The sequence below is a fragment of the Gymnoscopelus braueri genome, assembly GCF_963280865.1.
Source record: "Gymnoscopelus braueri genome assembly, chromosome: 11".
Taxonomy (NCBI): domain Eukaryota; kingdom Metazoa; phylum Chordata; class Actinopteri; order Myctophiformes; family Myctophidae; genus Gymnoscopelus; species Gymnoscopelus braueri.
The window spans coordinates 6,867,299-6,881,013 of NC_137613.1; the positions used below are offsets into that span (position 1 = coordinate 6,867,299).

Below are 13,715 nucleotides of genomic sequence, written 5' to 3' on the forward strand. Positions count from 1 at the left end.
ATTACACGGCTTGGTTGAATTCAGCGGTGTGTTATTTCTGGATAATGACCGATGAGCTCAATAACAGACCTCTGTCTAATCAAATACTCAGAGCACCTGCTCATATCAACCTGCGCTGCTTGATTTTATGCTGTATCCAACATGACAGCCATGTAAACAAACACACCGTGTCATTTGCAGCTAAAGATTGCTCTCAAGAATGTTTTCGAAAACATTTGAAGCGAGAAATAGACAATGCAGTAACCAAAAATGTATTGTATTTGATCTACTACACTTCCTTAGTGTAGTAGATCAAATTTACTAATTTGGCGGAAGTAACATTAGCGTTTTCTCACCGTCAGTTGATGCTTCATATCCATAAGAGTAAAACCACCGGGGTCATTTGTTTATTTTTGGAACACAGTTCTTATTTGACACTATATTACACACGTCTATGGGAATTCAGAACGGGGGGGGGGGGGGGGGGGGGGAACGCGACCCAGGTAGGATGTGTAAATTACGTCAGACTTCGGTTCCCCAAAAGCGGGATAATTGATGATTATGTGATTATGTGATCAATTATCCCTTGCTTATCTCATGGTCTGTTGTTGTCCACATGTACTGTATGTGACATTGATGCATCTTGTTTATTCTTAACCCTCTGTTCTACAATCACAGCAGGTGAACTGGAGAAAGGACGAGGTATGATTTATTATTGTTTTTATGTATTACTTGTTTCATATGTTGGGTTATCAGAGATGCTGTGGAGAGGATTTCATGTGATAGTGGACGAGTGCTGCTTAAACTATAGCAGACGATCATAATTCTGTCATTCTTTTGTCATTGACTGTAGACTTTAAATTGAACTCAATTGAAGCTTTCCTTTCACCTCAGTGTTCTACGATATTTCCACGTGTCAAGAGATACTATCGTACCTCAAGAGCACACAGCGGGCAGAACCAGTCATCGGTGAGTTGGGCTCCATTATCTGTAGAATCACTGCAGACAGGTATGTGATATGATGCCATTTAACTCTGTCACTGCCAGACTTATTTATTTCTGGCTGCGTGCACCCACTGCCAGTGATTTGTCGATGTTCTTACCTTTTGAAGTACAGTATAGCCACGGAATATGTATCTCCATTATGCTCAATCCCCTGATAGTTGGTAATCACTGGGTGTTTCACTGTGCTTCCACGAAAAGTCAAATGACACTTTTCCTTCATTAATAATGAATGGAGTGTTTTCTGTTGGCCAGGTCTGCTTCATATTGTGACGTGTGTCAGCAGCCGAGGTGACGGTGTTCCTCTGAGCGTGTGCAGCGTCTGCCGCTGTGTGTTCCTCGCCTCCTACTTCAGAGCCCATATGTGTCATCCTATACACATCCAGGAGACTCTGGTGAGTCCTCTCAGAACCACATCTGCTGGGTCAGTGGCAGTAAAGTACTCTACTTTACAATTTTGAGTTACTTTTTACTTTACTAGAGTATTTCCAATTTGCAACACTTTTACTTCTACTCCACTACATCTCAGAGGCAAATATTGTACTTTTACTCCACTACAATTATTTGAAAACTTAAGCTACTAGTTACTTTGCAGATATAAATTGTGATCTTATAAAACATACATTAACCACTTTAGCCCTATTTTATACCTAGGCTATTTTCAAACATTTTAGTACTTTTACTTTTGGTACTTTAAGTATATGTTGAGGCCAATGCTTTTGTACTTTTACTCAAGTAACATTATGAACACAGGCCTTTTACTTGTAAAAGAGTGTTTTTATATTGTGGTAGTTTTTATATTGTGGTATTGCTACTTTTACTAAAGTAAAATATCTGAGTATGTCTTCCACCTCTGGTCAGTGGTGAAACGTTTTCATGCCAAGGGACCCCTAAATGAATGTGTATTTGGCCGCGGACCCCCATCTGAAAATCTTTTGTGCCAAGGACCCCCATACAAGGTGTTAAAAATGATGAAAAAGATGAAAAGATCATCCCACCAAAATGAAAGATATTCAAACATTTTTGAAAATAGCCGTTTGTATATATTAGCGTTAAAGTGGTTAAACTGATATTGATATCAACTCATTTTGCTGGGGACCTCCCGGAACCTAGCCTGGTAAACCCTCCCTCCGGAAATCTCAATTCCATTTCATTTCAGGAGTGAGTCTGGCCTGATCCGCCTGTCTGCAATATTGGCTGTGCTGGAGTTGGGCGGGAGTAATACCGTTGACTGACAACCCCTTCAGCCAATGATAATTTTTCCCCTTCAGCCAATCAGCAGTTCACCAGTCTTAATGTGACGCGACGGGACTTTTGAGACAGCCATACCCAAAATGGGTTGCCTTTTTCGGGTACAATGGTGTCACTGCCCGCCCCTACCGGTTCTCTAATTTTTTTTTTTTAAATAGGCTTTGTCATGATTAATTGACCACATATATGAAGTTAAACAACTAAATTCTATCCAAACGATATCTTATAAGTAAATTCCGTGCCTCAAAATAGAAGTTAGAGAGCTTTTTGAAGTAAAAAAATAGCGGAGAATTGGCCGCACAAGAAAAAGATGGCTGCCGTTCGTGTTTTGGGCTCACTCGAACTCGCCACCTGATTGGCCAACGTAAGCTGTCAATCACAGAACAATGAGCGACGACGCTGATAGGCGCGGCCGTTTGGCATACACAGCCAATATTGCAGAGAGGCGGTTCATGCCAGACTCACTCCAGGAATCAAATAGAAATGAGATTTCCGGAGGGAGGGTTTACCAGGCTACCCGGAACCCACTCGAGGGCAAAATGGAACCAAATGGACCCTTACAGGTCCATTCTGTTCCATTTGTACACTCTCAGAGTTATAGCTCCATAAGGGTCCATTTGGTTCCTAACTATCAATCATTTTGCTGGGCTCAAAGACCCCTGGGGGTCCCTGGACCCCACTTTGAGAAACACTGATCTAGGTAATCTTCTGTATGTACTGTATGTAGCAACTTCAAAGAAACCTCACACATTTATTTGTAAGAAAGAATCTCCTTGACAACCTGTCATCATTATGGTGGGACAATAATACCTAACCACGGGACTTTGTATGTGTTGTCTTTTGTGTTCTAGACGCACCAGAATATCAATTCAGTCACAAATCCACATGTGAGTGAAAGGGTCCTGACATCACTGGCCTGGAAGCAGGAGAACGCTCAAGGAGCTGGACCCATGGTGCTCAAGGTAAAATGGCAGACAAAGCAAATTTGAGGTTGTCGGGCGATCCTTGATGTATTGCAGCCAGTCAGTCCACTAAAACTTGACACTTAAGTTTTTAAGTTCTTATCCCACGGTTTTTGTAACCCATTTTTTCACACAGTGCCAATTGCCTAAGTAATCCTGGGCGCTACTCTCCCTCTGCCAGCCTGGGGAGAGCCCTGAACTGACCTCATGCTTCCTTCAATGCATGAGGAGTGAGCAGGCCGATTCTTATCACCCGACAGGGGAGGAGTTTCCCCGGTAGGACGTAGCGCGTGGAAGGAACACGTTATTCCAACCAGTTCCTTTCCCCTCCATCAGGCGCCCCGGCTGACCAGGGAGAGGCAGTATAGAGACCAGGATTACTGCAACTTGACTCATTTTTTTCCTTTCTTTCTTTCTCTCTTTCTCTCTTTCTTTCATCCTTTCTCTCTTTCTTTCTTCCTTTCTTCTTCCCTTCCAGATAATTGAGCTCCCAAACAGGATTTTTGCCATGCTCAGTAACGACTATTGGCACGGTGAGTACTGGCCTTTGCCATCAAATGATGTCAGGCTTGTCAGGGCGTGGCCCACCACCACCCCACTGTCCTGTACTACGTATATCTAAAGGCCCACCTCCACCCCACTGTCCTGTACTACGTATATCTAAAGGCCCACCTCCACCCCACTGTACTACGTATATCTAAAGGCCCACCTCCACCCCACTGTCCTGTACTACGTATATCTAAAGGCCCACCTCCACCCCACTGTCCTGTACTACGTATATCTAAAGGCCCACCTCCACCCCACTGTACTACGTATATCTAAAGGCCCACCGCCGCCCCACTGTCCTGTACTACGTATATCTAAAGGCCCACCTCCACCCCACTGTCTTGTACTACGTATATCTAAAGGCCCACCTCCACCCCACTGTCCTGTACTACGTATATCTAAAGGCCCACCTCCGCCCCACTGTCCTGTACTACGTATATCTAAAGGCCCACCTCCACCCCACTGTCCTGTACTACGTATATCTAAATGCTTTTTTAATGATTCTTTTACAGTCTGCCAGATTCTCAACACGTACTTCCGCAAAGACTGGCAACATGAAGGTTAGTGGTTTTAATATAACACTTCATTAGCTAAATAAGGTTTGTGTTTTATAATGACGTGTTCTGTGTTCGGTGTGTATGCATAGTTCCAAACATGGTGGTCACACTGGATGAGCTGCAGGACAGCCTCACTGTCAATCAACAATCTCCTCAGCTGGGTGAGTACTGAGTACCAACAGTACCTTCACAGGAATTAATACTCAGTACTGAGTACCAACAGTACCTTCACAGGTATTAATACTGAGTACTGAGTACCAACAGTACCTTCACAGGTATTAATACTGAGTACTGAGTACCAACAGTACCTTCACAAGTATTAATATATTTGAGTTCTTATAACTATAACTATACTGTGTTAAGCAGATTATATTACATTATAAGCATGTTTATAATGCATTATAGACATCGGCTTCATAGGGAGCCAGGATCATTGAATATTATAAAGCTCATAGTTTTACTCTGTGACTAAATGTTTCCTCTAAAAATCTCAAGATAAATGATAAACAAAAAAGATAAATAAATGATAGATAAATGCTCATAGTTTTGATGCATTCTAATAATTTCATAATAATCCAGCTATTCAGGGTTCATCACAGCCACAGACGTTCCCAGCTGCTCAGGGACCCTCTGAGTCACAGACACCCCTGGGTGTTCAGGGACCCTCGGAGTCACAGACACCCCTGGGTGTTCAGGGACCCTCTGAGTCACAGACACCCCTGGGTGCTCATGGCCCTTCGGAGTCAGAGACGCCCCTGGCTGTTCAGGGACCCTCACAGTCAGAGACACCCATGGGTGCTCAGGGACCCTCGGAGTCACAGACACCTCCGGGTGCTCAGGGCCCTTCGGAGTCAACAACACCGGTGGGTGTTCAGGGACCCCCGCAGTCACCAACACCCCTGGATGCTCAGGGACCCTCGCAGTCACCAACACCCCTGGGTGCTCAGAGACCCTCGCAGTCAGAGACACCCCTGGGTGTTCAGGGCCCTTCGGAGTCAACAACACCGGCGGGTCTTAAGGGACCCTCACAGTCAGAGACGCCCCTGGGTGCTCAGGGACCCTCGGAGTCAGAGACACCCCTGGGTGCTCAGGGACCCTCACAGTCAGAGACGCCCCTGGGTGCTCAGGGACCCTCGGAGTCAGAGACACGCCACCATCAGTCTAGCTCAGCTAAATGTGGTAAGCTTGCAGGCTCAGCAACATGCCAAGATAAAATGTGGGAAAACATGAATTGGAAGCATTCTTTCTAACCATGTCAACGTTAAACCACTTTCCCCTCTGTTTGTCATCATGCCAGTCAGTGTGTTCTGGTAGAACCTTTGGACTGACTCAGTTGTAATAGTCAGGGGATATTAGCAGAAAGATTTCCAATCTTGGAATAAATTCCTTACCAAAAAAAATCTTCACCAATGTGTTTGTAAAGGTGTCTAGTAACACATCTCACAAAGACTGAAATTCAGTTTCCCTAGGAGAATTTTTGACAGCTGCTGAAAGTTGGGGTACCCACCATTTCCCTGCATTTCCATGCAGGGCAAAAAAAAAATCTAATTTTAATTCTGTTTTAAGTAGCATGTGAGGGGTCAAACTAGGGTGTTTTTATGTTTCTGAATCCATTGCAAGCATTTGTTTTGCACCAAAACCACTCCTTGGGCTAAAAACGGCCATAGCCATCCTTGTCCAGGTATACTTTTTGTGTAAAAAGCCCATTTAGATTGGGCTGTTTTTAGCCCAAGGAGTGGTTTTGGTGCAAAACAAATGCTTGCAATGGATTCAGAATCATAAAAACACCCTAGTTTGACCCCTCACATGCTACTTAAAACAGAATTAAAATTAGTTTATTTTTGCCCTGCATGGAAATGCAGGGAAATGGTGGGTACCCCAACTTTCAGCAGCTGTCAAAAATTCTCCTAGGGAAACTGAATTTCAGTCTTTGTGAGATGTGTTACTAGACACCTTTACAAACACATTGGTGAAGATTTTTTTTGGTAAGGAATTTATTCCAAGATTGGAAATCTTTCTGCTAATATCCCCTGACTATAATTTTCCTTTTCCATTTATTATTTTAAAGCTACTGCTGAGCCCCCTGGTGGTGAAATGACAGCACAGCATCCCACCAATACAGAGCCTCCAACTACAGTCTCTAAGCTGGAAGGTGTGTGTTGTGTTGTGTTGTGTTGTGTTGTGTTGTGTTGTGTTGTGTTGTGTTGTGTTGTGTTGTGTTGTGTTGTGTTGTGTTGTGTTGTTTTAATCATCTGTGTTAATTTTCATGTATTGTGTTATTCAGTGTTAATTTTGTCGACTAAAATGTTGGTCGACTACCTTTTTTCACTGACGAAAACTAAATAAAAACTAACCTATGACTAAAACTATTAAACATATTGACAATTTCGTCAACAAATAAAAACTAGACTCAAATGTTAGTGAGGGATCTAGTGGAGAAGAGATCCAGTAGAACTGAAAGACAAGTCATTTTATGCTTGTTTGCGCTTGGGTGTTGCGCTCTGAAAATAGCAGATCTTCAAGCTCATAACGCGTCGCAGCGCGACGCGTTATGAGCTCGAAGATCTGCTATTTTCAGAGCATGGGCTTGTAGATCGGCTATTTTCAGCATGCAACCAAGTGTAAAATCATCCATTATGACGCCATCAAGGCACCGACAAAATACATTTTAGTCGACTAAATCAACTGTAGTTTTAGTCCACTATAATCTTATGATTTTATAGTCGACTAAAACCAGACTAACAGTAAAACATTTCAGATGACTAAAATATGACTAAAACTAAATGGAATTTTATTCAAAGGACTGACTAAAACTAAATCAAAATGTGCTGTCAAAATCAACACTGGTGTTATTATCTTGTTCTCTAATATCTGCATATTTCTTTCCTTTTTCCTTTTTTTTGCGCAGCAAAGCATCCAGTAATGTTTTGCGTACTGAGCTGCCAGGTGAATATGAATTCTCTATCGTCATTGACATCATCACCACCCTGTACTTGCTTGGCTCTTTCTATAATCTATGAAGCACAGTGTAAGATAACCCAATGGACTAATGATGCTGATACACATTTATTTTAACTCCCCATCAGGTGTGCAATATGAAATTCCAGACCACATGGCAATACTTTTCTCACGTGAAAGGAGGAGAACACAAGCAGGTGAGACGTAATTATTTTGTTCACAAGTTAGAATATTAATGAATTTACTTCATCAGAACCTTCCAATAACGTGTGCTTGCGTGCGTGTGTGTGTGTGTGTGTGTGTGTGTGTGTGTGTGTTCTTTCCTTCTGTCTGTCCACAGAAAATGAAGACTATCTTTGTGACAGAAGGTACTACAGTAAACCCTGTTATCTCATGGTCTGTTGTTGTCCACATGTACTGTATGTGACATTAATGCATCTTGTTTATTCTTAACCCTCTGTTCTACAATCACAGCAGATGAACTGGAGAAAGGACGAGGTATGATTCATTATTATTCTACTTTTACATTGTCGCTGTCAGGCAGAAAACAGAAAACATTTTTAAACTAGTGCTATTGATTGAACACCCTTTATAGGTATATGTGTGGGTTTTACAAATATTGAACCAATATAATATATAAAAAGCTCTTCTGGCTAAACCTCCTAACTCCATTGGATCCTCAAACTGTCGTTCAAACCATCTAACTCCAACTTGTGGAGAATGACGAAGTCAGACGGAGAAAAAAAAACTATTTCCGCATTAATGTTCAAAAACCTCCTAACTCCATTGAGCTGTATTTGTGTAAAGTGATGATAATATAAGGACACATTTTGACAATGTATGAAGTCACCGTACCAACTTTGATGAAGCAGTATTGTGTTGTATTGTAAAGCTTAATAGAAGCTTGCTTTCATCTCAGTGTTATACAGTTCCATCCTGACTGAATGCCAGTACATCAAGAAAGAACAGCGGGCTGAACCAGTCATCGGTGAGTTGGGCTCAATCATTTGGTATCGGTACTACAGTATAATCACTTTGTGATGCCAGTTTTTGTATAGTAGTTATTGTTAATGAAAATGTAATTTGTCACACAGTTGCAAACACAAGTGACTGTTGTCCTTGATCAATAATGAACGTAGCATTTTCTTTGGTAAAGGTCTGCTTCATGTCGTGATGTGCGTCAGCGCCCGCACTAACTGCACGCCTCATTACCTGTGCCTGGTTTGTAAGTGTACGTTCCCTGCCTCCGACTTCAAAGCCCACCTGTGTGATCCAAGACACATCAAACACACTCTGGTGAGTCCTTTTGTTTCTGTTCATTCTTCAATGCATGCATGAGTTGAGTAAAATTGTGAGTTGAAGTTGAATGTGCATTAAAAAAAGACCCCGTTTGTATCATCACTTACAGTATGCTCTCTCTCACAAGCGTACATTTAGCTCTGTTGCACCAACAGTTATGCTTAGCAAGAAAGTCATAGTGTTAGGTCAGAGTTGGCAAGATAATTTCATTTTATCACATTGAAACGGAGATTAGAGGAACATATTCCTGAGCAGAAGTGTGTCAGTCTTAAACTTCACAATATTTGTTTTAACCGGGTACATCTACAGTATAATAGCAACTTCAAAGAAAGCTTGCACATTTTATTTGTAAGAAGAAATGTCCTCGACACACACACTGTCCTTATAGTCGTAAAATTACACCATGGGTCTTTCTACTTCAATCTGTGCTCTAGATGCACCAGAGTCCTGCTCGATTACCATCTGCCTGGAATGGAAGCGAGTGTGAAGAGGTCCTGACATCTTTGGCCTGGCAGGAGGAGAATGCTCAAGGACCTGAACACATGGTGATCAAGGTAAAATGGCAAATAAAGCACATTGGAAGTCATTGATCCTTATGTGAGGCTGTGTGGGATGTATTGCAGTCAGTGCTGTAAAAGTTGACACATTTATTGTATTTTCTTTCAGATAATTGATCTCCCGTGCAGCATTTTTTACATGCTCAGTGACGACTATCAGCATGGTGAGTACTGACCATGTCATCAAACCACTGTTGATTTTTACGGCAAATTTTGATTTAGTTTTAGTCATATTTTAGTCACCTGAAATGCTTTAGTTTTTGTCTAGTTTTAGTCGATTAAATATCATAAGATTATAATTAAAAAAATGTATTTTGGCGGTGCCTTGATGGCGTTGTAATGGCTGATTTTACACTTGGTTGCATGCTGAAAATAGCCGATCTACAAGCTCACAACGCGTCGCAGCGTGACGCGTTGTGAGCTTGTAAATCTGCTATTTTCAGAGCGCAACACCCGAGCGCAAACAACATAAAATGACTTGTCTTAGTTCTACTGGATCTCCACTAGTCCCTCACTTACATTTAGTCTTTAGTTTTTATTTGTTGACGAAATTGTCAATATATTTAGTCTTAGTTTTAGTCATCATAGCTTAGTTTTTATTTCGTTTTTATTTAGTTTTCGTCAGTGAAAAAAGTCGACCAACATTTTTCGTCATAGTTTTAGTAGACGAAACCAACACTGCATCAAACATATCGTTGCTGTCAGGGCACCATCTCCATATTCTAACCTTTTGTGGGTTTTTTTGTCAATTAATGCTCTTACTTGCCCCCACAAAAGCCTCAAAAGCAGCAGATCCTCAAGCTCGAAACGTGGCGCAGATCGACGCGTTTTGTAGCTTGTAGATCTGCTACTTTTGCCGTTGTTGAATTTGAATTCTGAAAAGTAACAGTTTTGGACATATGAGGTTTCCACCCGACAGAGACGATATAGGGGGCTTGTCAGCGAGTGGCCCACCTCCACCCCTCTGTCCTACACCAGTGGTTCTCAAACTTTTTCATGTCAAGGACCCCCAAATTGACACATATTAGCCCGCGGACCCCCATTTGAAAAGATGATGGCAGGGACCCCCATAACAGAAGATTTGTACGGCTCTAGCAGTGATTTTCAACCATTTTAATTTCAAGGACCCCCAAGTTTGACATGCCTTACGCTACGGACCCCCATTTAATGGCATTTCTATCTCTGAGACCCCAATTTATATTGTAAAATCAATGTTAATTTAACTCTGAGAGTGAACAAATGTACACTCTCAGAGTTACAGAGCCACAAGGGTCCATTTGGTTCCTAACTATCCCTCATTTAGCTGGGGACCCCCTAGAACTCCCTCACAGACCCCACTTTGAGAACCAATGTCCTATACTGTTCTAATGGTTTCTAATGATCCTTTAACAGTATGCCAGATTCTTGACGAGCTCTTCCGCAAAGACTGGCAACATGAAGGTCAGTGGTTTTCATGTAACGCTTCATTAGCTAAATAACGTTTGTGTTTTATTCTGACATGTTCTGTTGTTGTGTTTATTTATGCATATAGAGCCAAACATGGTCTCACTTGATGAGCTGCAGGACAGCCTCACATCTCCTCAGCTGGGTGAGAACCACCGTAGCCTCTTGAACCTTTTACACCAAAATAACTTTGGTTTCTAGAGCTGGTTCCGTTCTAGATCCATGGAACCGTGGTGCTTTCACGGAACCGGACGTTTCCACCAGTTTAAAGCACCATTGTAGTTAAGGGGCAGGAGTCCCCAGTTTGTCCCATGTTTGATTCCAGGCCTGGCCAATAATGTGTCGAATATGTCCGGTCAAAGTGTCCATTTAACGGGGGAAATTTCATCGTCAATGGCAGTTACAGTTTCTCTTTTAGTTTTTTTTATGATTTAATTTGCTTTTACCATTGTTTATATCTTATCTGCCTCTTCCAACCTGTTGAATAGTGACACGCCCACTTTGGTTCCCAGTTAAGGGCAAGAAAAACCAAGAAAAAGCATTTTTTGGTTCCAGTTTCGAACCAACTTTTAGGATTCTGAACCAATCTGTTTTCAGTGGAAACACTCTGAACTGGTTCAGAATTAGGCGAGAAAAAAGAACGGAACCGGTTCAACCCCGGTGGAAAAGAGGCCTATATATCAACAGGTAGTGTTCATGTGTGATGAGCTGGACCTGCACAGTAACAATGTTACACTCTTATAGAAGCTATTTAACAACATTTTGGGCATGTCATCATTATTGGTGAAATGTTTCGGTCCACAGATCTTATTTAAAGCCCTCCCGCAGTAACCTTTCAGCTGTTTAAAACAACATTAACCCTGGCATCCATATTTTTTTTCTCAAAAAGACCCTCTTTATGTACTCTGCTCTATGCTGGTGTCGGGCAGCGAAAATAGCCGACAAGCTCACAGCGCATCATGATGCGACACGTTGTGAGATTGTAAACCAGCTATTTTCACTGTGTGACACCACCACTCGTATAAAACAGGCTTAATTGTGGTCAGTTAAAGCTGCACTCTGTAATTTTCATGTGCTACCGGAGATTGGAATACAGGTTCTGACATTTTTACCACTGAGCTAATAGAGCACATCTACTTCAGGCAGTACCACTTATCAACCAGTAGAGGTCAGACCGTACTGCAGGATCTAAATGTCTCGATAGAAGAGCAGGGAGAGAAAAGAAATACAACCACTGAAGTTGTGGTAGTTATTTAGTTTTAACATACTCTACCATACAGATACAAATAACATTTTATTCACCAAAAAAGCTTTAATGTAGCTTTAATGTTTTCTATATATTTTTTACAAATAAGTGTATTTTTTAAATGGTAGTTTTGGAATTGATTTGATTTCATACTTGAAGGTGGATTAGAGCACCTCTTCCTCCTCATAACTACACGCTGAGACAGTGCTCACTTTGAATGAGATTTTCACTTCAACGTCTCTTAACAGGACAATAACGCTTTGACCTTGAACTGTGTGGGTGTCTGTCTAGTCCACCAAGTCCGCCCGGTCGCCATAGCGCCGTGTCTTCTGATTTCCACCTGCAACCATGTGGCAAATGGTGAAACAAAAACATGAAGCGAAGCTAATCTGATGAACCCTGCTCCTTATTACACCTTATTTACTGAGTTTCTTTTTGCTTTTTTTGTCAGTTGCCTGTATTACCTTTGTGTTGTTTCTCAGTCCCTACAGAAACTCCACAGCATCCAGATGTGAAGTGTCTCACTCCACAGCCCGTTCCAGTGGAAAAGGAAGCAGTGCCTGTGGATGATTCCTGTGTCCATAAACCTGAGGAGGAGAAGAAGTGTCCCACTCAGAACACCTCTGTGGAACGTAGAGCAGACACAGACACTCTGACACAAAGTACAGAAGAACAAGACCCTGAAAAAGGCAAAGAAGAAGAAACCCACTCTGAACCATGTGCTGAGTGGGTCCAGAGGCCGGACGCTGAAAAGGACCGAGTGATGGGTGAGGCTTTGAAGATTAAGTAAAACTAAGTACATTTACTCAAGTACTGTACCTAAGTACAATTTTTAGGTACTTTTACTTTACTGGAGTGTTTCCAATTGTCTATACTTGTACTTCTACTCCACTACATCTCAGAGGAAAATATTATACTTTTACTCTATTATTATTACTATTTGAAAACTTTAGTTACTAGTTACTTTGCAGATATATATTATTGCATTATAAAACATACATTAACCACTTTAGCCCTATTTTATACATAGGTAATTTTAAAATAGCCGATCTACAAGCTCACAACGCGACGCATCGTGACACGTTGTGAGCTTGTAGATCTGCTATTTTAGTACTTTTACTTTTGGTATTTTATATACATTTGGATAGATTTTGTACTTTTACTGAGGTAAATGTTGAATTCCGGACTTTTACTTGCAACAGAGTACTTCTACATTGCAGTATTGATACTTTTACTTAATTAAGTAAAACATTTGAGTACTTTTTCCACCACTGCAGGAGTGATGGCTGAGGCTGTGAAGATGACGGGAAGAAGGCAGAGTTCTGAGGTTCAGGACACGTCCCGTAAAAGAAAGGGCGACGCAGGAGAAGAGGACGAAACGGAAAGGGGCGCGACTAGAGAGGACACCGCGCCCAGGAGGGTCGGCAGAGACCTCGGTAGGCCTGTTACAATTATTTGAGATAATCGCAATTATTTTGCGTACTCGTCATAATCGTTTCCATGTTGAAAAATGATCATTTTCAACATTTTCAAAAAATAGCAGAAATAGTATGCTTACATTACATTACAGTCATTTAGCAGACGCTTTTATCCAAAGCGACTTACAATAAGTGCATTCAACATGGGTAGGGAATGAAAACTACTAATCACCAGAAGTATTAAGGGCATTTTCTGCTAAAACAAGCAACTAAGAGTATACCTAGTGCTGAGGTAAAAGTGCAATATATCAGCTACCTACTTTCTTAAACAGATGAGACAAAATAGGGAACTGGGAATAGGGAACTAGGCTACTGGGAAACCAGTCGCCCCGAGGCGGCAGACCGAAGCGTTCGGGCAGGGGTGTAAGGCCGGAGATGTTCCTTTCACTGCCCTATAGGCTAGCACCAGGGTCTTAAACTGGATGCGAGCCGCTACG

General features: G+C 41.8%; 1 protein-coding gene across 1 annotated transcript in view; it reads left to right on the forward strand.

Annotated features, from left to right (window-relative positions):
• LOC308094890 (uncharacterized protein) overlaps positions 1-13,715 on the forward strand; it is a 42,931-nt gene that overhangs the window by 14,186 nt on the left and 15,030 nt on the right. The window contains exons 24-43 of the mRNA XM_080441713.1: positions 661-681; positions 874-948; positions 1,237-1,376; positions 3,084-3,194; positions 3,673-3,727; positions 4,253-4,300; positions 4,387-4,458; positions 4,877-5,476; positions 6,366-6,449; positions 7,206-7,243; positions 7,384-7,459; positions 7,730-7,753; positions 8,175-8,243; positions 8,412-8,551; positions 8,989-9,108; positions 9,221-9,275; positions 10,504-10,551; positions 10,643-10,699; positions 12,283-12,567; positions 13,078-13,236. Coding sequence (XP_080297839.1) covers positions 661-681; positions 874-948; positions 1,237-1,376; positions 3,084-3,194; positions 3,673-3,727; positions 4,253-4,300; positions 4,387-4,458; positions 4,877-5,476; positions 6,366-6,449; positions 7,206-7,243; positions 7,384-7,459; positions 7,730-7,753; positions 8,175-8,243; positions 8,412-8,551; positions 8,989-9,108; positions 9,221-9,275; positions 10,504-10,551; positions 10,643-10,699; positions 12,283-12,567; positions 13,078-13,236 — 2,277 coding nt within the window. The remainder of the gene's footprint in view (positions 1-660; positions 682-873; positions 949-1,236; positions 1,377-3,083; positions 3,195-3,672; positions 3,728-4,252; positions 4,301-4,386; positions 4,459-4,876; positions 5,477-6,365; positions 6,450-7,205; positions 7,244-7,383; positions 7,460-7,729; positions 7,754-8,174; positions 8,244-8,411; positions 8,552-8,988; positions 9,109-9,220; positions 9,276-10,503; positions 10,552-10,642; positions 10,700-12,282; positions 12,568-13,077; positions 13,237-13,715) is intronic.